Source organism: Poromitra crassiceps (genome assembly GCF_964638095.1).
Source record: "Poromitra crassiceps genome assembly, chromosome: 4".
NCBI lineage: Eukaryota > Metazoa > Chordata > Actinopteri > Beryciformes > Melamphaidae > Poromitra > Poromitra crassiceps.
The window spans coordinates 4,441,288-4,467,514 of NC_139626.1; the positions used below are offsets into that span (position 1 = coordinate 4,441,288).

Below are 26,227 nucleotides of genomic sequence, written 5' to 3' on the forward strand. Positions count from 1 at the left end.
AAAACAGTCTTTCTCACCACTGTGACTAGTGACTAGCTGATTATGTCCATCAGTTTAGCAAGACTGTAGGCATGAGCCACACTCTCATAGTGTTGATTCCTGATGAATGACTTGCTAGAAGCGTCCCACTGTCGCCCGGCCCTCTCTCTCTTTCACTGCACTCTTGCCCCTTTTGCCCCTCGGTGACAAAGCGGTTGTTGTCTTTACTCTGCGACCCACTGTGCAACACCTGTTTCCTGTGCTTCCACATGTTCCATGTTTCTGACATGGAAGAACACAATTACATTCATGATAACAATTAACTTCACTTACACCAATTTGCCAAATAAAAATGTTTACGTTTTTACAATGTTGTGTAAAGTAATTTATATGATACTGCTTTTGTATGTAGAGGGGACCACACACCAGTTTTATCTTTCGTAGATAGAAAATTTAGTTTAGATACTATATAAAAAAAAACTTGACCTGCTAAAATGCTGCGTAACATGCTACTTCTGCAAAATAGTATGTCTACTTGTGTCAGATTTAGCTGTAAGAATAGAGGATATAATCCATAGATTTTTCTTTGTCATCTAGCTCATTGGATTTCATGTACAGTAGTAATAAAATGATTAATTAAATGCTTAATCAGAGATTTATTTATTCTCAGTATTTTCTGCTTTACTTGTTTGTGCTGTTGTAATAAAATCTGTCCACCTTTCACACTAGATCAGGATCCGCTTCAATTCAGTTTACTCAAATCAAAATGTTAATCAACAATACAATTAACCCAAACATAGTTTTATTCTCAAGCATTCATTGATAGTTTGGATTGAAGAACATTGTTGTAGTAGGCCCATCTGTTGTATCCCACCCAAGTAACCTTATATGTTTATTTTGGCTGCAGACTCTGTTCTTTAGCCTACTTCAGTGGTTCTGAAAGTGTGGTCTGGGGACCAGAACATTGAGGAAGTGTTCAACTTCACTATTAGTGATTTCATTTACAAGAAGTTAACAATTCCGGAATGTAGAAGAATTACTGTTTTGATTATAGCTTCAGTGTTATCTCATGATGGAGAGACACTACAATATCATCAAATGGGGGTCCGTGGTGGTCCCTATTAATGTAGGACCACGAACGGTCCTATGATGTGAAAACGGTTGAGAATCATTGCTTTGGCCTACTATACACGTTGGTGTTCGTTTTGTTGTTTCATAAAGATCTAATCCGGGCTGAAAACTTGGGGTAAAGTCCACAATTGAAAGTGAGTACACAGAGTATACCATTCCCCCTGATCCTTCATAGCAGTGGGCATAATAAACGTTGGGTAATGTTTTGGTTGTCCAGCAGAGTTGTTCTGGGTTTACTTTTACCCCGCTAGCCGGGCGCTCTCGCTCATACTGAGCACATTAGCACCCGGCGAACGTCACGCATTTCCCATTTTACACTGTGCCATTTTCACGTCTAGGTCTAAAAGCCGGCTCCTACCTGAGTCTTCACGTGAAGTGAAGACGCTATCCGATGCAAAACATCCTCTTCTTTTAATGACACCTAGTTGTTGCATCCAAATTGTTGCATAAAATACACTTTTCTGTCTCTCAAAAACCGAAAAGCATTTATCTGGAGCACCGCTTCTTCTTCTTCTCGGATCTGAAGCAACCCGGAACAACGACTTCCGGGTTGCTCAAGGTGCTCCAGATAAATGCTTTTCGTTTTTTGAGAGACAGAAAGTGGATTTTATGCAACAATTTGGATGCAACAACTAGGTGTCATTAAAAGAAGAGGATGTTTTGCATCGGATAGCGTCTTCACTTCACGTGAAGACTCAGGTAGGGGCCGGCTTTTAGACCTAGACGTGAAAATGGCACAGTGTAAAATGGGAAATGCGTGACGTTCGCCGGGCGCTAATGTGCTCAGTATGAGCCAGAAACGCCCGGCTAGCGGGGAGGTTTACTTCTGCCCCCCTGTGGGTAAAGTAATCAACGCATGGGGAGTTTATGTCCAGCCAGCCAACAAGGTTACACACATGAACCGGCGGTGCTGCCGTTGCTGGGTGCTTCCTCTCTCTCAGGGCTACTAAAGACGGGCACTCTGTCCAGCAAGGCATGCTGCCGCTCGGCCGTCACATCATCTTACCACCATGGGCGACTTCACCGACTGTAACCACCACTACTCAACGGACCGGCGGGTTTTATCTGCAGGCGACGACGGCGACATTACCGTAGTGTTCCACAAAGTTGGCAATGACAATGACGACGACAACGACAAGTGTAGTGGTGATGAAGCGGAGAGCGTTAATTTGCAAAGTAACAGTCATGCGTCGTGGGATAAGAAGAATGATGCTGAGGAGGGAGAGGGAGAGGGAGGAGAGCCGAGAGGATCGGCGGAGAAAACGCTCTGCCCGCCGGCGTTCTGTCTGCCCGCAGCCCGGGGAGGAGGAAGCGCACTTACAGCAGGTAGCCTCGAACAACAACGTCGTTGTATGTATGCCAAGTTAATGAAGCGGTTAATGGAGCTGGCTCGTCCCCCCACACACATCGATGGCAGTTAATGAACTTTGAGATGGGAAGCACAGTGTACAGTAGCTTAGCAAAGAAGTGATAAGCAACCGGATAACTCTTGCGTGCATAGCCCTCTCTCACGTTATACAACATGACGTAAGCTATCACTGTCTGTCTGTGATAACACTATAATGATCAACTGGCATATTAAAACCCACATAAACTAACTTTACACACATTTTTATTAACCAGTAGAGTAGTAGAGTTTATGATGTCTTGTAGGCTGCCATACATCTTAATGACGCAATCTACGTCATGATATAATATCAAACCACGTGGGTTTCATAAAGATGTGGTTTCATAAGCCAATATGAACATCCCAGTTATATGACATGCTATTTCTGAAAATATAATTGATTTTATATGTGTTGGTGGCGGTTTGACCTATGATGATGGATGTCATACTTTGCCTATTCACCTCTTTATGTACTATTATGTTATATATTGCTGTTAATAACTGTATTATGAGAAACATTTAAAACCCGCACAAGTTGTAAGTATATGTCTAATATAAAGCAACAGCAGCAGTGTTTGTACTATTTCAGTACTATTAGTATAATAGTATTACTATTTCTATCAGACGCAGGCTTAACGTTTACATCATCCTTCAAGAGGAAGGATGACTGTGCACTTTTACAGCACCAGAGGCCTATAAAGTCCCCATGTCCCCATTAGGGCAGAGCTCACAGTCAGGAGAGGGTACCTGGGGACTATGAGCTTCATCAAGTGGAGCTTCCTGGGAATGAGATACCACAAATACTCCTGTAACTAATGTGAACATTTTTTTTACTTGATCCAGTATTGACCAAGATCATTTCAGCTGGCAGTCACACAGTGCATCAGCCTCAGCAGCTCGTCCACTAAACAAGCTTATTTTTGCAACAGACAGGCTCACATTGTTATTGTAAAAGAGAGAGAGAAAACTAACGCTTGTATTTACTTTGCAGCAGCGTTTTTTGCAAGAGCAGAGGCAGGAGGGGCGTACATGCCAGCTGTAGCGATCTTGATCAATCAAAAGTATATGCTCAGATTAGTTACTTAGACATACAAAGTTACGAAAATAGGCTCCAGGTTGAAAAATACCAAAATTGTCCTTTAAGTCTGGTGGTCCGAGCTTTGATGGACCCGTAGTGTCTGTCAGAGGGCAACAGGTCAAGCAGGTGGTGTCCAGGATGAGAAGGCTCCTTTAGAATGTGCATTTTGCATCTGTTCATGTCAAAAAGGAAAGGTGGAAAGGTGGAATTGCATGCAGGAGGCCTAAACCACAGGTGTAATTCTGAAATTGATATTACAGACCCTTTTCATCAAAATGGTAGGACTATGTAAACATTGCCACTCAACAAGGGACATATATATTTTTTCTCACAGATTCTGACTAGACATGATTTTATTCCACTTCTAATTTGCATTTTAGTTTACTTTGTTTTCAGAAAGGGATCGCTAATATTAATTTATCTGCAATGAACCATTGTTTATTTTAGTCAAAAGATTAAACCTTTTTCTTTGGTCTTGTAATAACCTTGCTCCACAAGTTATGCATCTCAGCAGAGGTGACTATAAAGTGCTGTGGAGTGTTAATTCATTCCAGGTTGTGATATGCTTCACCGGTGAGAAGAATGGAAAAGATTATAGTGTCTCGCCCTCATAAGGGGTGGCGGAGTGATACGCTTCACCAAACAATCAGGATTGGCATAGTGATATAGTCCTTCTGTAGGTCGCAGCAGCAGCAAGTCACCCAGTGAAATATTATTAAATAGATATGTGATAAGTTTGTCTTGTACAAAATCTGTGATGTCACTCAGTCTATCGCTCCACAGAGAATACAACTGGCAAAGATTGAAAATGTGGTCATACCTGCCTATGACATGCAGTGTCTAATACATTTTGTTGTGTGAGTTTGATTTTAGAATAAATAACACTCATATAATAACCAGCTGTAGGCCTATGTCAGTATGGCTTCATAGCTTAGAGTGCTGATTGATGGACTTTAGCTTTGGGGCTGGGTTGTTCTTGGTTGATAAATATTGATTAGGCTGTCCCAAACCATTAGATTAAAGTAGATTTACATATTAAAGTAGATTTAAATATTGATTAGGCTGTGTCAAAACCATTAGATTAAAGTAGATTTACAAGCCATAACCTATGGAATTTCTTGTTTTTTTTTGTTTAACCTGTGAATGTTTGCTCCGTTGAATGCTGTCTTGCCTCCAGCCACAAGTTGCTAGTAGTCAGGCCTGTAAAATAGGTTGATACCTGTATAGGGAGCCGCAGGAAAGAGTCCGGAACTATACTTCCGGGTTCTTCAGTGGGAAAGTCTATGGGATTTAACTTGGGGGTTTCCCTTAAATGCATACAATAAAGTTTGGTTCGGTGTATGAGCCCAAACCGGTTTGATCATGTGCGAACCAAAAAAAAAAAACCAAAAATAGTGCCAATCCATTCTGATTGCACTATTTTTCGTATTAGCCTCTTCTCAAGTTGCACTAGTAGGCAAAAGTCTTATTTTGTTTATTATGTTGATGTTTGAAGAAAAGTTAAGCTGAATAGTTATGAGAAATAAAAACAGTGTGTTGTTACAGACAGTTAAATGGTTCTCCTTTTTGTATTCAGTGTTAGTGCTGGTTGGCATACCAGCTTAGAGGTGCATTATCGCCACCAACTGCAGTCGCATTACAGTCATGGGCTACACTAAAAAAAAAAAATGTAAAATTCGATATACCGGTTTGATACCTTTTTTTTGGGAATATCGAACGGTTTCAAAATTTTCAAACCAACCCATGCCTAGGTTGGGGTTAGGCACTGGTCAGTGGCCCCTGTTGGTTCCGTCCAGGGGCAAGTGTATAAAATGAACATGAAAATGTTTGAATGGATTGGCTTCGACTTACAACTGAACATTTAGCACACTTCGTAGAACATACCAAAGATATATAACATCGCCTTTCAGCCTCAAAATACAGAGATATGATTTTTTGGGTCCGTATCGCCCGGCCCTGCTAGAATGGAATTGCAAATTGAACAAAGGAGAAGCTGAAGGAAAGATGCCTGTGTGACCTCAGGTTGGAATTGAATCTGAACAGGCACATTACGGGAGCAGAAGCAGGGGTTTGCAAAGTACACCACTGTCTATTGTACATCTTGCCCCCTATCTTCCCACTGGCCTTAGGTGCAAAAACTGGCGTTAAACGCAAAAAAACGCGCCTTGCACCTGCCTCGGGAAGATAGCAACATGGTTTTAGGCCCCGAAATGCGCTTTACGCCAAAGAGGCGTGGCGCAGTGCCAGAATAGGCCAGAATGGGCGTTTCAGCCTTAAATACCAGCCTAACGATATCTTCCCCCCTGGCGTTAATTTAGCGCTTAGCGCTTTTCAAAACCAGGCCTTATTCAGTGCGCCGTGGATATTACTGTGCGTATCTACGCACAGCTCTCCTCTATCTCCCCGATCTCACACTCTCTCCCCCTCTCTCTTTTTGAGAGAGGGGTACAAAACTCTTAGCTCAAACTCTTAGCAAAGCCTGAGCACAGGTGTCATCAATGAGCCGCACGTTTTGATGTCTCATATGCCTACGTAGTGTGAAAACTAGGAGAAATGGCGAACCAAACTTTTGACCAGAAGAACACAGAATAATAATAAAATTAAGTTGGTCGGTTGCTTTGGTCGGCTTTTCTGACCGGACTGGATCGCTCCGTGGAATTGGAGCTTAAAAGGGAAGCTTGTGATTCGTTTACTGCACTTCTCCAATGAGCAGGTTGTGCATAATTTTACGCTTAAAAGGCGTGGTTATAATGCTTAAGGCCGCGTGTAGCGCCGACACCAAAATATCGAGTGCGCTGGTCCACACCCACTAATCTGCGCTGCGCCTGGCGCTAAGCGCAGTTTTAAGGCCGTTGCAACGATAGAGCCCCTTGTGTTTGCTGTTTTGCTAACGGAATTTGTACCCAGGCCACATGGAGTTCAGCAGCACACTCCTGGCATCAGGCCACATGGAGTTCAGCAGCACACTCCTGGCATCAGGCCACATGGAGTTCAGCAGCACACTCCTGGCATCAGTGTCCCATCCTAAAGTTACTAGAAGAACACAACGAGCATTGTGTTTGAACACGAGTCACGGAACGGAACATGTGCTGCTGATACCTCGACAATGAAGGTGTGGCTAAGAATGCGCATATTTGTCTTGAACCGTTTAGGTACGAGGCTTTAGGTTCAATACGTATCGCAAACCAAACTAATCTTTTCCAGTTTTCTACAAGGATATCGTGGTCAACTAAAACTAAGACGAAAAAGATTAAAGGTGTTTAAAAAAAAACATTGTCGTAAATTTGAAATAAAAATTGAAACGAGACTATGAAAATAATAAAATAAATGAATTGATTGAAAAAATTTAACTTCCTTCTCTATCTGTCTCTCTGTCTTCTCTGTGTTCTTTCAGCCCCAGAGAAGAAGAAGAGATGTCCAGGCCTCGGTTTGTTCTACAGTCTCCTCTCCACAGTTTTCTTTTCCATCATTTCTCTCCTGGTGAAAACTCTCCAGGGAGTCCATGCCGTCGAAATCAGCGCCATACGCTGCTTCTTCCAGATGCTCTTCGTCATCCCCTTGCTCATCTATACTCAGTAAGTATGAAACTTTTACATGAATTTACCGTGAGCGCTCAGTAGATTTGAAAAACTGCCGTTAAAGTACAAATCGGTGACATTTACAGGTACTTAAATTTTCTTTTTTGCTTCTCTCCATCGCTGACAATGACTAAGGCAACGGTGATTCAACCTGTCCTGTACCCAGTACATGGAAGCTTTTACATTTAGTCTTCTACACATTCAGTGTTGGGTAGGACGTCCCGGCGGAAAATGCCACCCAGAGAGTGATGCAATTTATAATAATTCAACATTCTTCCCACCCCGCAGACACGGCAAATTGTGTCTGTAGGAACGTCTGATCAAGCCAGTACCGCTACCGGGAATTGAACCCGGGTCTCCATGGTGGTAGGCGAGTGCTTTCACCCTCTACACCAGTGGTTCTCAAATGTTTTTCACGTGAAAGATTCAAGATTTCAAGATAATAAGATTGATGCTTTTAGATGTTTCATTACAGAAAGTGTATAAAACCCATGACCAAAATAGTCATTGTGTTACTTATGATTATGAACGCAATTATAGTGAAAATAAATGACCCCCCTTTTGGCTGGGGGACCCCCTGGAACCCCCTCAAGTACCCCTGGGCGTCCCCGGACCCCCATTTGAGAACCACTTATCTACACTATCCAGTCGCCCCACGACAGCCACCATGGCTGATCAGGTAAAGAAAAGAGCGCCACCTACAGAAACGCAAATGTCATCAACAGAAAATCCAAGAAAAAAAGATATCAGTTACTAGTGGGCACACCATAGATTGTATATGTGGCCACACTTTTGTTTGCCAACCAGCAGGAATAGTAGTAACATGCAGTCGTATAGGAGTTGTCATTTTGTAGTCTCGGTTATTGATTGATGGTTACCCACTAGTCACCAGTGAGTGTGATTGAGAAACTCTGTGCATTAGATTTGTAAGTATTTATCATGTAAGATGGCAATGTATTCCATCAGCATGTGGTGGTCTCTATGCATCAGCATGTGGTGGTCTCTATGCAGCTTTTCTTAATGGATAAAGCTTCCATCCATCCTGTCGTCACCACTCCACCTCTCCCACCCTCTTTCAGTCCTCCATCTCTCCATTCATACAGTACCTGAATCCATTCATCCCTTTATTTACTATCAATCCATCCCTATTTGCCTTTCTTCATTCCTCCCTACCTCCAGCCATCTACAGTATGTCAACCCTTCCTCCATCCACCCATTGATCCATCCATCAATCAATCATCCCTCCGTCCTCTCTGTCCCTCCCCTTTTTCTCTCATCCCTTTTTAACATCCTTTGTTCCTCTGTCTATCTCTCCATCCATCCATCCATCCATCCATCCAACAGGGTTCTTACGCAGTATGGAAAAGTAGGGAATTTGATTTGAGTAATTTCCAGGTCTGGGAAGAAGAAAAGAGAGTAGAGAAAAATAGTTTCCAGACTATTCTGTTTTCTAAAATATAAAATTCAGAATTTCAAAAATAATAATAATAATAATAAAAATAAATACTGTAATAATAATCATACAAGCAGAGGGTTTTTCATTGAGTTTGGAGCAGGCAACCAGTGCAGCCAAAATGCGACCTGTGCGCTGCACCAGGCTCCTCCCTCGTCTCACCAGGTCTAGGACCTGTGCGCTGCACCAGGCTCCTCCCTCGTCTCACCAGGTCTAGGACCTGTGCGCTGCACCAGACTCCTCCCTCGTCTCACCAGGTCTAGGACCTGTGCGCTGCACCAGACTCCCCCGCTCCAAACATCTCATTCCGATATGATGGTATCTTGGTGGATACCATGCAGTACCAGTAATTGGTATATATATATTGGTCAATATATCAAGCTAAAATATGGGCTGGAAAAGTCTGCAGAGAAGTCTGGAAGTTTAAGGCCAGAAAAGTATACAATTTTGAAATGGAAAATGTGTAGGAACCCTGAACCATCTATCCACCATCCATCCATCCATCATCACCCTCATATCTATTCTCCTCCAGAACAGGTTTCCTTGGTCCCAGAGATAAGCGTGTATATCTGGTGCTGCGGGGGTTCCTCGGGTCCAATGCCATGATCCTCCTCTACTATGCTGTTCAACAGATGCCGCTAGCAGATGCCACTGTCATCATGTTCAGGTGAGAGTACTGTTATCATGTTGATGCACTAATCACTGTAAGAAAAAAAAAAAATTCTTTTCACATTTTTATTTACTTCACTTCCCACTCCCCCCCTCCACTTTTTCCACTGTTGCTTTGTGTCGTTGTCAATCTCTCTCCCCTTCAGTAACCCAGTCTTTACCTCTCTCTCCCCTTCAGTAACCCAGTCTTTACCTCTCTCTCCCCCTTCAGTAACCCAGTCTTTACCTCTCTCTCCCCCCTTCAGTAACCCAGTCTTTACCTCTCTCTCCCCCCTTCAGTAACCCAGTCTTTACCTCTCTCTCCCCCCTTCAGTAACCCAGTCTTTACCTCTCTCTCCTTCAGTAACCCAGTCTTTACCTCTCTCTCCCCCCTTCAGTAACCCAGTCTTTACCTCTCTCTCCCCCTTCAGTAACCCAGTCTTTACCTCTCTCTCCCCCCTTCAGTAACCCAGTCTTTACCTCTCTCTCCCCCCTTCAGTAACCCAGTCTTTACCTCTCTCTCCCCTTCAGTAGCCCAGTCTTTACCTCTCTCTCCTTCAGTAACCCAGTCTTTACCTCTCTCTCCCCCCTTCAGTAACCCAGTCTTTACCTCTCTCTCCCCCCTTCAGTAACCCAGTCTTTACCTCTCTCTCCCTCTTCAGTAACCCAGTCTTTACCTCTCTCTCCCCCTTCAGTAACCCAGTCTTTACCTCTCTCTCCCCTTCAGTAGCCCAGTCTTTACCTCTCTCTCCCCCCTTCAGTAACCCAGTCTTTACCTCTCTCTCCCCCCTTCAGTAACCCAGTCTTTACCTCTCTCTCCCCCTTCAGTAACACAGTCTTTACCTCTCTCTCCTTCAGTAACCCAGTCTTTACCTCTCTCTGCCCCCTTCAGTAACCCAGTCTTTACCTCTCTCTCCCCCCTTCAGTAACCCAGTCTTTACCTCTCTCTCCCCCCTTCAGTAACCCAGTCTTTACCTCTCTCTCCCTCTTCAGTAACCCAGTCTTTACCTCTCTCTCCCCCTTCAGTAACCCAGTCTGTACCTCTCTCTCCCTCTTCAGTAACCCAGTCTTTACCTCTCTCTCCCTCTTCAGTAACCCAGTCTTTACCTCTCTCTCCCCCCTTCAGTAACCCAGTCTTTACCTCTCTCTCCCTCTTCAGTAACCCAGTCTTTACCTCTCTCTCCCTCTTCAGTAACCCAGTCTTTACCTCTCTCTCCCTCTTCAGTAACCCAGTCTTTACCTCTCTCTCCCCCCTTCAGTAACCCAGTCTTTACCTCTCTCTCCCTCTTCAGTAACCCAGTCTTTACCTCTCTCTCCCCCCTTCAGTAACCCAGTCTTTACCTCTCTCTCCCTCTTCAGTAACCCAGTCTTTACCTCTCTCTCCCCCTTCAGTAACCCAGTCTTTACCTCTCTCTCCCCCTTCAGTAACCCAGTCTTTACCTCTCTCTCCCCCTTCAGTAACCCAGTCTTTACCTCTCTCTCCCCCTTCAGTAACCCAGTCTTTACCTCTCTCTCCCCCCTTCAGTAACCCAGTCTTTACCTCTCTCTCCCTCTTCAGTAACCCAGTCTTTACCTCTCTCTCCCCCTTCAGTAACCCAGTCTTTACCTCTCTCTCCCCCCTTCAGTAACCCAGTCTTTACCTCTCTCTCCCCCTTCAGTAACCCAGTCTTTACCTCTCTCTCCCCCTTCAGTAACCCAGTCTTTACCTCTCTCTCCCCCTTCAGTAACCCAGTCTTTACCTCTCTCTCCCCCTTCAGTAACCCAGTCTTTACCTCTCTCTCCCCCTTCAGTAACCCAGTCTTTACCTCTCTCTCCCCCCTTCAGTAACCCAGTCTTTACCTCTCTCTCCCCCCTTCAGTAACCCAGTCTTTACCTCTCTCTCCCCCTTCAGTAACCCAGTCTTTACCTCTCTCTCCCCCCTTCAGTAACCCAGTCTTTACCTCTCTCTCCCCCTTCAGTAACCCAGTCTTTACCTCTCTCTCCCCCTTCAGTAACCCAGTCTTTACCTCTCTCTCCCCCCTTCAGTAACCCAGTCTTTACCTCTCTCTCCCCCTTCAGTAACCCAGTCTTTACCTCTCTCTCCCCCTTCAGTAACCCAGTCTTTACCTCTCTCTCCCCCCTTCAGTAACCCAGTCTTTACCTCTCTCTCCCCCCTTCAGTAACCCAGTCTTTACCTCTCTCTCCCCCCTTCAGTAACCCAGTCTTTACCTCTCTCTCCCCCTTCAGTAACCCAGTCTTTACCTCTCTCTCCCCCTTCAGTAACCCAGTCTTTACCTCTCTGCTGGCGTGGATCTTCCTGAAGGAGAAGTGCACCATCTGGGACTGTGTCTTCACCGTCTTTACCATCACCGGAGTGATCCTCATTGCCCGTCCGCCCTTCCTCTTTGGCGAGCGTCTCCATGGCATTGAGGGCAATTACACTAACCACATCAAGGGGACGATTGCTGCCTTCGCAGGTCATACGAATAATAAAACTATCCTTATATAGAAACCATTTTCCTAAGTTCTTTCCACCACCTTCTGAGCAGTATCTGTCACTCTTAATAATAGGCAACTTTCCGTTTTGGCCAATAACTTACTCAAGCATTTTCACTGACTGTACACTACACTACACTATGCACACCAAGCTACAGAAAAGTTTGACCTGACTGTGTCGTCATGTAGTCAGTTTCTGGTAGAAGTCAGCCCTGCATAAAACCGGTAATTGACATTCTTCGCAGTCTTGTTTTGTAACCTACATTATATACATGGGGTTCACCTGCTCCTGGGGTCAAACGGTCAAACGCGGTGTTGTTTTCTCTTTGTTCAGGCGCCTCTACAATGGCTGCATGTGCCTGTATTTCTGTTTTTGTTTTGCATGTAAAGATGTATTTTATGAGGTTATCTGTGTGTCCAGTAATCCTGTAAACGGAGGGTCATGAGCATTGGCTTCATGCGAGCATCATGATTTGATTTGATTTTGATTTGAATTTATTTGGGATAAACAAAGTAAAACATACATGGCAAAAGTACTTCATGTAAATTTGACCCCAGAGGATAGCACAAGAAAGTATTAATTAAAACACTCATCCTCCATTGTGGTCCTCATAACAACACACAACACATTTTATTGAATGGGTTTTCATTATTTTCTTTTATACCTTTGCAGATGCCATCCTCCCATACAATCTTGTGCTATACTGTATGTAGATGTCCTGTATTTGTTCCTTTATTTATCTTTTTAGCTGCAGCTAGCAAGGCCAGCAGCTCCATAAGTCACTCTGTTGGTCGGTTGGTTGGTCCAGAAAAAGTTCACCACGCTTCAGTGGGCACATTTTTCACCCTGAGGGGTCTGAAATTTGGCATGGAGGTCAAGTGTCTGTGAAGGTGTGCGTTTGTGTTCATGTGTGTGTGTGTGTGTGTGTGTGTGTGTGTGTGTGTGTGTGTCTGTGAAGGTGTGCGTTTGTGTTCATGCCAATTGGCTTAAAAGGGGGGCAAATTTCACAACGGAGTGGATGACATCACGTTGGAATGGATGATGTTACACAAATGTGCATATCTGGATGCAGTTATTGCGAATTCACGCTTGTTTTCTTTATTAATGATGTTGCTCATCCATTCATGAATTCAGACTTTTACTAAGGCCATTCATTCATTCACAGGAGCCCTGGGGGCTGCCTGCACATTTGTTGTCCTTCGCAAGATGGGGAAGAGCGTCCACTACTACCTCTCCGTCTGGTACTACGCCGTCATCGGCTTGGTGGAGTGCGTCATCGTTCTGGCCGTCCTCGGGGAATGGACCGTCCCGTTCTGCGGCCGTGACCGCTGGATCCTGATGCTGATCGCCGTGCTGGGCATCGCGGGCCAGACCTTCCTCACCAAGGCCCTGCAGATCGAGAAGGCGGGGCCCGTGTCCCTGATGAGGACGGTGGACGTGGTGCTGGCCTTCATCTTCCAGTTCATTTTCTTTAGCCTTAAGCCGACCTGGTGGAGCCTGGGGGGGGCGCTGTGCGTGGTGGCGAGCACCAGCGGAGTGGCACTGCGCAAGTGGTGCAGCACCCGTAAGAGCTGAGGAGCAGTGATGCAACGCACAATACTCTTAGTGTTACTTTTTTTAGTTCATTTTTTCATTATCTTGCATTCTTTCATTATTCTATATTCTATTCCTCTATTCACACACAAACCTCTGAAGGGTTTTGAGTTTTAAGAACGCAGAAATCTAAAAGGATAAACTAGTAGGAGTCATTATCCCACCAGCCTGAGACCATTTTGAATGCATCATTTTGCATTTTCCTCTTCTGGACAGAAACAGTATAATGAGATACAGCATGTAGCCTTTGGTTTATTTCTGTCCTATGATTTATATTTATATGAATATATAGGAAGAGGAATATATAGGAAGAGGAAGGGAGAGATGAAAAACAGTAGATCAAAGCTGCCCCAAGCCTTACCGTGCCCCATGGAGCCTCTGAAGCTAACTCAGTATAGACATATACTCTATATTTAATTTTCTCTGTTTAATGAGAATGTGATAAAATATTGTGAATCGGCTGAAAGTTGAAATTCAGCATAAATAAGTCCCATTTTTCTCTTGCTCATTATCACGCTGCACCTAATGACGTTCTTAGTTCGTACTTAGCAAAAACCTGGACAATTGTTTCATAGCGTTTGTTTTAACCTGCATGGAGTACCAGATGGGTGGGGTTTAGTGGTTTAGTTTACATGTAGTTAAGTACTTGACCCAGTTCTGGTAGTGACAATACGACTGACTGCCAGCTACAAGTGAAGGAAGCCCAACCAAAGAAGTAATATTGTCACTTTTAACATCAGATTTTCCACAGAGCTTGAAGCCTCATCATAACAAATGATGCCCATGCCAAAAAATCAACCAAATTAGAGTTACAACGTTTTTACTTTACAGCAGCATCATGCTTTTTAGAGTGTGGTGCAGGTTTAAAAAAAAAATCTGAATTTACATTTTGGGCTCATGATTTGTATGAAAATACCCCCCAATTTTTTTTTTTTTTTACAGGACCCCAGGGCAGAAATAAGGAGAAAAAGGTGGCATCCTAAATGGGCGTTCTCCACAAGAGGAGAATATTCTGCTGGGGTTGAGTTTCCATTTCAGGAACAGCACCCCCTGCAGTTTACAAAAACGAGTCAAATGTAGCTGTGTGATTAAAAAAAAAATGCAATCCCCCCAGATCCCATTGCTATATCCCCCTTCCACATATTAATGCAATGTGGTCTCCAACCTGCACCGTGCTCTTTAACGTACTCTCAGGGATCTGTAGCCTCGTATACGTATAGAAATATCCAGTGTATAAGGTTATTGCACACATAATTACACTGAAATACAAGCCAAAGTTTGAATTTGTTTGTAACCCACATTTATTTTTCTCCCATTTTCTGTGACATACATCAAAAGATACAGCTAATAGCTATCATTATCCAATGCATGGGTTCCATACAGTATATAATATTATCAATTTCTTAATCATATTCTTGAAGTGCCTTAAACAGGGAACTTAACCTCAGCTGCTCCAGTGGAGCTGCTCGGGAACAAAGTGAAAAACGCTGTGGTTGTACTGGGCAAGCCTTTGGGTGTGAATGAGCATCTCTTGAGGTAAAGGGTTAAAAAAAAGTATGACATCATGGAATCAAACAGGATGTTAAAGTATGACATGATGGAATCAAACAGGATGTTAAAGTATGAGGCCTGATGTGACAACCATTTAGACAGGTGTGGACAAAATGCAGGTGTGCACTTTTTACCCATAGACGTCTCTCAGGTGGAGTCAACCTGCTCCTTTTGGCTGCACATGTTGTATTACTGAAGCATTTAATTAGCGTGCTTATGCAATCATGTGTCAAACTCAAGGCCCGGGGGCCAAATCCAGCCCGGCACCTCATTTTATGTGGCCCGCAAGAGCTAGCAAATAATACAATTTGCACAATACAATTCTCCGCAATACGGCTAAAAATAGCTATTGTTAAATTGAATACAAGTTTTAGGCTACTTAGTTGTCTGTTTGCCATTGTTTTCCCTATAATTCTGCTTTCAGAGCTAGTTAAGTTATTAATTTAAGTTATTAATTAATTATTACTAAAGAACAATAATAATCGAATCAGAGGCAATATGAAGTATGATAACACGTAGGCTAGATACATTTATATCGCGTTAGATTTACAACCGGCCCTTTGAGGACAACCATAATGCTGATGTGGCCTGGGATGAAATTGAGTTTGACACCCCTTAATGTTTTATAGAATGATTTGGGGGAGTTTTGTTTGCACTTTATCTTTGCCAAAGGCTTCTGAAGTACCTACTGTGTGTGTGTGTGTATATATATATATATATATATATATATATATATATATATATATATATATATATATAGCACTCGCAGTTCTAGTAATCCATACCTGGCTGGTATAAACTGTTGAAGAAGAGGACATGACTGAAATGTAATTTCCATAGAAAGTGTCAGTAAACTGCCACTATAATTCAACCAATGAAATGAGAATTCAATAGACAACTGCTTCATGTTATTGAAATAATAATAAATAGAGAATTTCCTGAATTTGGTCTAGGACCAGAAAAACAAGGAGACCTGAAACAGCATCATAATGCTTTTGAATGTAAACATGCAAAGTAGCACCCTGATATTCACCAATGCAGATCTTTGACTCTTCAGTGTCAGATCTTCTGTGTCAGACTTTAGTGACTCCTGTCTCAACTGTCATTCTGTTGATGATTGGTTATCTGGAAGAGGACTAGGCCTTGTAGTAGCTGAGTCCAACCTCAAGGCTGCTTGTTGGTTACTTTAGATCCTCTTAGAGTGGCGATACACTCATCATGCTTTTGGGCAGTGTAGATGGTAACCACTCTGAGCAACAGGCAAAAAAATCAGAGAAAGTGGTACCAAACTAAGAAGATGTTTGCCGTGTGCTTAAAGCAACACTGCTATGGCAACTCCTTGAGTCATGTTGCCCCAAAACAGTTGCTCTGTGGATGACTGCCATCAGTTGCAGTATAGAGCTACCTGTGCTCTATCTCTGTCTTTGTGCTTAGATGTTTTTTGAGGACCCCAAACAATTCCTGAATCCAAGCGATGGGGATGTTAGTGACCCACCAGCTGTGTCTGTGTGTATTGTTCTGTCTGGGATTAGTATACATTTGTAGTGTAGTATTTCTGTGACAAAGTCATTTCCAACGGTATGGGCTAAAACAAGTAGTGCAACTATACAGTCTTCTGTTGAGAGAATGTCCCATTGAGATAGAGGTGCCAAATATTTCTTAAGGACACTGCTGTACCTGTTCACCTCTGACCTGTTGAGAACTGGGTCAGCGCAGCTGCATCATCAGAGTTGCCTTGTTTTGTATTCTATATTCACATCACTAATAACTGAACTGACCCTGAGTTTGCACATTAGTGTTTTGTGTCCCGTTATGACACTTTGTATTGACAATGATCTTTTTTCATTATATTACTATTCTCTTTCTTCAGGAATCGGAAGCATTTTCTTAAGCTGACCTAAGACTTTTTCTTTCATATGAATAATTTGCTGTAGCTACTTAATTACTCAATTACGCACAATCAATATGCAAGCACAATAGGTTTTTAGGCTTTGCTGGTCAAGCTCTCCATCTTCTGTTCGTATCATTCTGTCTGACGAAGGATGCACTGGTACCACTTTTCTATTGCTGATACCAATTACTAGAGTACTAAACCTTAAGTATCGGCCAATGCAAGGTACTGATCCGATCCATTGCTTTGAGTGAATCATAGACTAGATGATTAGTGTGGGGTCATTGCACACACACACACACACACACACACAAATACTAATAAAAAAAATACATGTTTAGAGTGATGAAGCATCTGTCTATCTGTAGTATAATAAAAAATCGGGTTGCTTTGCTTGGACTTGTGACATGTTACACGTGTATCAGATCTTAGTATGGGGGGAAAACTGCTGTTTATTAAGCACTGTCACAGCTATTCATTATTGTTCATGATAGTATGTTACATCAAATTGTGTGTTGCTGTTTGATTTGCTTTGACATTGATTTAATTTTCTATGAATAGTTGAACTAAATGCCGTCGTGTACGCTAAATGTGTTGTATTTCTATAAAGTGCTACATGGTTCAGATTATTAGTGTGTTTCAGTAACTACAAGCCTTACAAAAGATGTACTGTTTTTAGGATTTTATAATTATGCTTTAACTGTATTTATTTTACTATTTCTATAATGTATTATATATAAAAAAAAAAAACATTCTAAAAGATGTATATATTTATGCATAATGAGGGATAATATTTTAGGAGTATATTATTATTCAGGAATAAATACCAATATGAATTTATAACTATGGGCTTGTTTGGTCTTGAATAATGACAATCACAAAATAATCAGTTTCATTCGAAACAACATTGTATTCCTGCTCACAAACTCATTTGCAAACATGCTTCTCTGTCATACATCTCTCAAACCATGTAAGTATTCAGTCAGTAAATGACCACGAAATGACTGAAAATGGTGGGCCAGGCCTAAATTGTGTGGAGGTTTTGGCTGTGCTTACACCATGGTCCCAAGGCCTTCTATTGTGTTTCCTAGCTCCACTAATGACTCTATACGGGACAATGGTACAAACCATGACAACAGAACCTTTCACAAACCGCTGAGTCAGGTAGCTGTTGTGAGGGCTGCTTAGAATACTAGCCTACCTGGCTGAGTGGATTGTTGTCATTGTCGTGTGTGTGTGTGTGTGTGTGTCACTTGTCCCATTGTACAGTTTTTATTGTGCTATTGTTTTTCCCTAATGTGAGGTAGTTTTCACCCATATTGCATTGTGTTACAATATAATCCATATTTTGCAAAACATAAAGGCTGGTAGCTTTCACACTGCTCATGGCTAATGCGTTCATATGTTGTTGGTCTGGGCTAACTCAGGTGTGGCTAATTTAACAGAGCAACACGCTACAGGACACAAGACATCGGGGTAACTGGAGTCAAAATGTGTTGAGTGAAAATCAGTAGTGTAGGTTTACGTCCACTTACAATTGGATTTGTTTCTACCTTTAATTTCACAATTATAAACACAATGCCATTACTATCAAGCCCATCCATGATCACCTTCATAATGAGCACTGTATCACTTTGTCAACAAAATGCTTTCATTGTGATAAGGTTTTAGATTTTTTTGGGTTGTTTTCTTAGTATCAGAAGTAGTAGTAGCAGATGTTGCAATAGTTGCAGCGACAGCAGTATCAGGAGTAGTAGTGGTATCGCTATTGTAATAGTACTAGGCATCTTGCGTACTCGATTCCTAGGCTCGCCCGCTAGCTCGGCTGCTGCGCGGCCTGCCCTGCAGCTCGCCGAGCTGGCCCTGTAGCTTGCATACGCAGCTCGGCCGCTGCACGGCTTTGCCCGCAGCTCGGCTGCTGCGTGGCCTCGCCTGCCCTATTGGCGCGCGCAATGTCTCAATCTCTCCCCCTCAGTCTCTCTCCCCCTCAGTCTCTCTCCCTCCCCCTCAGTCTCTCTCGTGTGTCATCAGTGATGTCACAATGGACAATTGCTCAAGTGACATCACTTATGACATCATCACTGATTTATGACATCACTGATGACATCATCAGTGGGACAAAAATGTAAACACTGATGACATCACTGATGTCACAATGCACAATTGCTCAAGTGACATCACTGATGCCATCATCAGTGGGACAAAAATTGAAAGTGAGAGAACAGAGATTGCCCACATGCTCCCCACTGATGAAATCACGTATGACATCATCAGTGATTTATGACATCACTGATAACATCATCAGGGCGACAAAAATTGAAACAGAGAAGAGAGATTGCCCACATGCTCCCTTTAATAATATATATAAGGAAGGATAAGCAGTATCTTCCTAGACATGCAATAGCCCTTTCTAGACAACAGAGGGCAGAATTCTCACAGGTACACACTGTGCTGAGAGCGTTTGGAACAAAAAAAATGTGTTCACAAAAAAAGTCAACGTACTAAACATTCAGAAGTCATTGAGAATAAAACAAATTGGTCTGTAAGAATGAAACAGGAAAATGCAATGAAAAGAACAGGCATTGTAGAGTAAACAAAAAGGGTACTCAAGTAAAAGTATAGGTACTTTATAATCAAGTAGAAGTAAAAAGTACACATACAAATAATAACTTGAGTAAGAGTAAAAAAAAACTTCTATTCAAGTAGTGAGTAACTTCATGAGTAACTAGATGCAATGTTATATGACGGTCTGGAGCATGTGGTGCAAACATTAGCTTAAGAGATGGGTTTGATTAAGACCCTCTATCATTCTAACGTTAGCTTGCTTAATAGGTAGGCTCATATACTCGCCCCAATATTATGTAAAAAAATAAATACTAAAGTACATGTAACTGAGTAATGTACTTAACTACTACCCACCTCTGAGAACAGGTATTCAATTAATGTGTATAAAAGTCTGTCAAAAAAATCTAATCAAGTCCAAATTGGGGAGTTTAACTGTGTATTATAGTTTAGTTAGTGTATTTTGCAGATAAGAGTCTTGCTTTAGAAAAGGAAAGCCAACAGCCTGCTGACACCATCCATCACATCACCTGCCAGTCTCTCTCTCTCTCTCTCTCTCTCTCTCTCTCTCTCTCTCTCTCTCTCTCTCTCTCTCTCTCACACACACACTCCTTAATGTTTTATAGAATGATTTGGGGGAGTTTTGTTTGCACTTTATCTTTGCCAAAGGCTTCTGAAGTACCTACTGTGTGTGTGTGTGTGTGTGTGTGTGTGTGTGTGTGTGTGTGTATATATATATATGTATATAAATATATTATATATATGTATATAAAAAAAAAAAAAAATATATATATATATATATATATATATATATATATATATATATATTTCTATTACAAAGTGTGTGTATATAATATATATATATATATATATATATATATATATTTTTTATATATACATATATATATATATGTATATATATATATATATATATATTATATACACACACTTTGTAATAGAAACTCTTTCTCACACATCTGTCGATGATCTCTCTCATGTGTACTCTCAGGGCTGTGACTAGTATATGTGTGTGTGTGTGTGTTTGTATGTGTGTGTGTGTGTGTGTGTGTGTGTTTGTGTGTGTATGTGCGTTATCTTGCATCATTTCCTGACAGTCTAACATGACCAAAACTTACAAAAAAACATACAAAATTAGAACAAGGGCAACTTTGTCACCTTGATGTCACTAGCCCTTCCTACTGTCAGCACATGGACCACCTTGATGTCACCAGCCCTTCCTACTGTCAGCACATGGACCACCTTGATGTCACCAGCCCTTCCTACTGTCAGCACATGGACCACCTTGATGTCACCAGCCCTTCCTACTGTCAGCACATGGACCACCTTGATGTCACCAGCCCTTCCTACTGTCAGCACATAGACCACCTTGATGTCACCAGCCCTTCCTACTGTCAGCACATGGACCACCTTGATGTCACCAGCCCTTCCTACTGTCAGCACATGGACCACCTTGATGTCACCAGCCATTCCTACTGTCAGCACATGGACCACCTTGATGTCACCAGCCCTTCCTACTGTCAGCACATGGACCACCTTGATGTCACCAGCCCTTCCTACTGTCAGCACATGGACCACCTTGATGTCACCAGCCCTTCCTACTGTCAGCACATGGACCACCTTGATGTCACCAGCCATTCCTACTATCAGCACATGGACCACCTTGATGTCACCAGCCCTTCCTACTGTCAGCACATGGACCACCTTGATGTCACCAGTGGTGTAATGTAACTAAGTATAAATACTTAAGTACTGTACTTAAGTATTTTTTCTGAGTATCTGTACTTTACTTGAGTATTTATATTTCTGTCAACTTTCACTTTTACTCCACTACATTTCCCCCAAGCATCTTAGTTACAAAGTAAAATCAGAAGAAATTGCGTAGCCTGCAACCAATCAGGTTTAGCAAATCAGTGCTCCTAGTTTGCAAGCTACGTTAATCACGATCCACACGCCATTCCATTTGGTGGCTGTAATGCAACATAACGTTGTTTGCCAGCGGCTATAAAAGTCAAGAAGAAGAAATAGACTTCCACTCAAGCCCAGGCATGTCTTTTGCTTGATTCTTTTGCAGTATTTACTTGTACTTTTTACTTTCAATACTTGAGTACATTTAATATCAGAAAATTATTTTTGATACTTAAGTACAGAAAATATCAAGTACTTTAAGACTTTTACTCAAGTAATATTCTAATGAGTGACTTTGACTTTTACCAAAGTCTTTTTCTGGGAAGATATCTTTACTTTTACTTAAGTATGGTTTTCGAGTACTTTATACACCACTGGATGTCACCAGCCCTTGCTACTCTAGCCTGGGTAAACCCATCCCCCACGTGACCTGCTCTCAGACCTGTTCTCAGTCAGATTAGACGCTAGTGACTGGGAACTGAGAGAGCAGGCCACGTGGGGGCTGGGTTTACCTAGGCTATTGCTACTCTCAGCACATGGACCACCTTGATGTCACCAGCCCTTGCTACTCTCAGCACATGGACCACCTTGATGTCACCAGCCCTTGCTACTGTCAGCACATGGACCACCTTGATGTCACCAGCCCTTGCTACTGTCAGCACATGGACCACCTTGATGTCACTAGCCCTTGCTACTCTCAGCACATGGACCACCTTGATGTCACCAGCCCTTCCTACTGTCAGCACATGGACCACCTTGATGTCACCAGCCCTTGCTACTCTCAGCACATGGACCACCTTGATGTCACCAGCCCTTCCTACTGTCAGCACATGGACCACCTTGATGTCACCAGCCCTTGCTACTCTCAGCACATGGACCACCTTGATGTCACCAGCCCTTCCTACTGTCAGCACATGGACCACCTTGATGTCACCAGCCCTTGCTACTCTCAGCACATGGACCACCTTGATGTCACCAGCCCTTCCTACTGTCAGCACATGGACCACCTTGATGTCACCAGCCCTTCCTACTGTCAGCACATGGACCACCTTGATGTCACCAGCCCTTGCTACTCTCAGCACATGGACCACCTTGATGTCACCAGCCCTTCCTACTGTCAGCACATGGACCACCTTGATGTCACCAGCCCTTGCTACTCTCAGCACATGGACCACCTTGATGTCACCAGCCCTTCCTACTGTCAGCACATGGACCACCTTGATGTCACCAGCCCTTGCTACTCTCAGCACATGGACCACCTTGATGTCACCAGCCCTTCCTACTGTCAGCACATGGACCACCTTGATGTCACCAGCCCTTCCTACTCTCAGCACATGGACCACCTTGATGTCACCAGCCCTTCCTACTGTCAGCACATGGACCACCTTGATGTCACCAGCCCTTGCTACTCTCAGCACATGGACCACCTTGATGTCACCAGCCCTTCCTACTGTCAGCACATGGACCACCTTGATGTCACCAGCCCTTGCTACTCTCAGCACATGGACCACCTTGATGTCACCAGCCCTTCCTACTGTCAGCACATGGACCACCTTGATGTCACCACCAGCCCTTCCTACTCTCAGCACATGGACTACCTTGATGTCACCAGCCCTTCCTACTGTCAGCACATGGACCACCTTGATGTCACCAGCCCTTCCTACTGTCAGCACATGGACTACCTTGATGTCACCAGCCCTTCCTACTCTCAGCACACGGTTCAGTAATACATTCCTAGGTTGACAGGGTTGATAGGTACCAATGGATTCCTTAGGCCTGCTTTTAGACAGTAATATGGGCCATTTTTTTTTATTTTTTTTGTTAAATCCATGGCGGGCCAAAGCAAACAGAGCACGGGCGGGTCACACATGGAATGCACCAAGCTGCCGGGGAAGCCCCTGTCTTTTTTCTTTTACTGGAATCCCAACCCCCCCAAAAATGTTTGTGCACGGCCCTGGATGGAGGGATGGGGAACGGATAAGACTTCCCATCAGTGGAGCAGGAGGGAATCGGAAAATAATCCCTCATTTTCCGAATTGGAATAAATTCAGTTATGGGGTGTGAAGTGGAAAAGGGGTATCCTCTCTCTCTCTCTCTCTCTCTCTCTCTCTCTCTCTCTCTCTCTCTCTCTCTCTCTCACACACACACACGCGCACGCGCACGCACGCACACACGCACGCACGCACGCACGCACGCACGCACACACACACACACACACACACACACACACACACACACACACACACACACACACACACACACACACAAGCACAGAGGAGGGGGGTGTGACCGGGTGAGGGGCAGCACCTCCACTGCAAACTGAGGGCAACAATGAAAGCATTATTGTCTGCCACATGTTGGCTGCTGCTCGTGCGACTTCAGCCTTTGCCAACAAACTGAGTGTCAGCAATGAGTCAAAGCAACATTATTGGACTATACAGTAGGGCAGGCTTATGTTAGACTACTGTACGTTTCAGCTGACAAGATGATAGCTAGTGTCTTCTTCAAGGCCATTAAAGCAAGTTTGTTCTCAATCGCTCAAAAGTGAAACAAAAGCATGAACGCAGAAGAGAAAGAAAACCTACACAAATGAGTCTGTAGCATTGGTGAGGGTTTGGGTGGTGGGGGTGAGGGTGGTGGTGAGGGTGGTGGGGGTGAGGGTGGTGGTGAGGGTGGGGGTGGTGAGGGTGGTGGTGGTGGTGGTGAGGGTGGTTGTGGGGGTGGTGGGGGTGGTGGTGAGGGTGGTGGTGGTGGTGGTGGTGAGGGTGGTGGTGAGGGTGGTGGTGGTGAGGGTGGTGGTGAGGGTGGTGGTGAGGGTGGTGGTGGTGAGGGTGGTGGTGAGGGTGGTGGTGGTGAGGGTGGTGGGGGTGGTGGTGAGGGTGGTGGTGAGGGTGGTGGTGGTTGTGGGGGTGGTGGGGGTGGTGGTGAGGGTGGTGGTGAGGGTGGTGAGGGTGGTGGTGGTGAGGGTGGTGGTGGTGAGGGGGGTGAGGGGGGTGGTGAGGGTGGTGGTGAGGGTGATGGTGGTGAGGGTGGTGGTGGTGGTGGTTGTGGGGGTGGTGGGGGTGGTGGTGAGGGTGGTGGTGGTGGTGGTGGTTGTGGTTGTGGGGGTGGGGGGGGTGGTGGTGAGGGTGGTGGTGGTGGTGGTGGTGGTGGTGGTGGTGAGGGTGGTGGTGAGGGTGGTGGTGGTGAGGGTGGTGGTGGTGAGGGTGGTGAGGGGGGTGGTGAGGGTGGTGGTGGTGAGGGTGGTGAGGGGGGTGGTGAGGGTGGTGAGGGGGGTGGTGAGGGTGGTGGTGGTGAGGGTGGTGAGGGGGGTGGTGAGGGTGGTGGTGGTGAGGGGGGTGAGGGGGGTGGTGAGGGTGGTGGTGAGGGTGGTGGTGGTGAGGGTGGTGGTGGTGGTGGTGGTGGTGAGGGTGGTGGTGGTGAGGGTGGTGGTGAGGGTGGTGGTGGTGAGGGTGGTGAGGGGGGTGGTGAGGGTGGTGGTGAGGGTGATGGTGGTGGTGGTGAGGGTGGTGGTGGTGAGGGTGGTGGTGGTGAGGGTGGTGGTGAGGGTGATGGTGGTGGTGGTGAGGGTGGTGGTGGTGATGGTGGTGGTGGTGGGGGTGGTGGTGGTGGGGGTGGGGGTGGTGGTGGTGGTGAGGGTGGTGGTAGCTACATAGCTACTCATGTAACCTGCATTGTGCTGACAATCCCACACAGCAACCCATGTTAGGGGCTTGCCTGGAGGTGGGATTCGATCCCACAAGCAACCGCGTTGCAAAGCGCACGCGTTAACCGCAATGCCAAGAGAGCTAGCTCCCTTGGCATAGCTGGTTAACAGTCCTTTATACCTGGGAGTGAGCATAACCAACAATTTGCTACCACTTGGGACTCAGGAGGACTCTGATTCACTGGGTTATACTCACTCCACACACTGGGCATCCGGGTCACGGCACCAATGTAACCTGCTGCCGACAGTGCGCACAGCAGGGCTTGCCCAGGGGTGGTGGAGTGGCGGTGGGATTCGATCTCGAAGAGAGCTAGCTCCCTTGGCGGGGCTGCTTAACGGGCTTTTAACCAACAACTCGCTGTGGTGACAAGATAGAGACATGTATATAAAAAACACCTGGCAAATACTAAAAACTAAAAACTGCTACAATTAGGCTAGGTGACCACATTTAGCCATGACACACTCACAAGGTGAAAAGTATGGCTACAGACAACGCTTTCGCGACTGGTAATAATGTGATGCTTTAAAACAACACATTTGAGTGGAAACAATAGTGCAGAAGATGGCAAGTGTACGTGGAGATTAGTGAAACATGGTGGCCAGACATTCCAATGTAGTGACACTACACCGCATGCACGCACGCACGTACGCACGTACGCATGCACCCACACCCACGCACGCACGCGCGCAAACACACACACACACACACACACACACACACTCACATGACACACACACACGACACACACACACGACACACACACACACACACACACACATGACACACACACACGACACACACACACACACACACACACACACACACACACACACACACACACACACACACACACACACACACACACACACAAGACACACACACACACACACACACACACACACACACACACACGACACACACACACACACACAGGCTACTTATCGTAAACCAGACCAGGGGCCATTGTCCTCCTGTCCACTACTACTATGAGAAAGAGAGAGAGAGAGAGGAGAGAGAGAGAGAGAGAGAGAGAGAGAGAGAGAGAGAGAGAGAGAGAGAGAGAGAAGCCGTTTTCACACATGCGCTTTATTCCAGGAAATGACCAGAAAGTGGCCTTTCATGTGTGAAAATTGTTTTCCGGCACAAGCGCGACCCCGCGATCGCTGATCTTTTACTAGTAAACAACTGGGCAAACGCCACCGACTGATGATGTCATACCCATTGATAATGTTATGTCCCACAATCGTTGAGTGATGTCATGGCCTAC

The 26,227-nt window shown here is 44.5% G+C and overlaps 1 protein-coding gene across 1 annotated transcript; it reads left to right on the forward strand.

Annotated features, from left to right (window-relative positions):
- Positions 1-2,046: 2,046 nt before the first annotated feature.
- slc35g1 (solute carrier family 35 member G1) lies at positions 2,047-13,433 on the forward strand. The gene is made up of 5 exons (XM_083636083.1): positions 2,047-2,436; positions 6,970-7,150; positions 9,139-9,273; positions 11,514-11,710; positions 12,896-13,433. Exons 1-5 carry the CDS (start codon positions 2,121-2,123, stop codon positions 13,303-13,305), a joined length of 1,239 nt encoding a protein of 412 aa, XP_083492209.1. The 5' UTR covers positions 2,047-2,120; the 3' UTR covers positions 13,306-13,433.
- Positions 13,434-26,227: the final 12,794 nt, after the last annotated feature.

Excerpts from the sequence above, each read along its gene's own strand:
- slc35g1 (XM_083636083.1), top strand. The coding sequence starts at position 2,121 with ATGGGCGACTTCACCGACTGTAACCACCACTACTCAACGGACCGGCGG. Across the intron at positions 2,437-6,969 it reads AGGAAGCGCACTTACAGCAG|CCCCAGAGAAGAAGAAGAGA; the intron begins GTAGCCTCGAAC and ends GTGTTCTTTCAG. Across the intron at positions 9,274-11,513 it reads GCCACTGTCATCATGTTCAG|TAACCCAGTCTTTACCTCTC; the intron begins GTGAGAGTACTG and ends CTCCCCCTTCAG.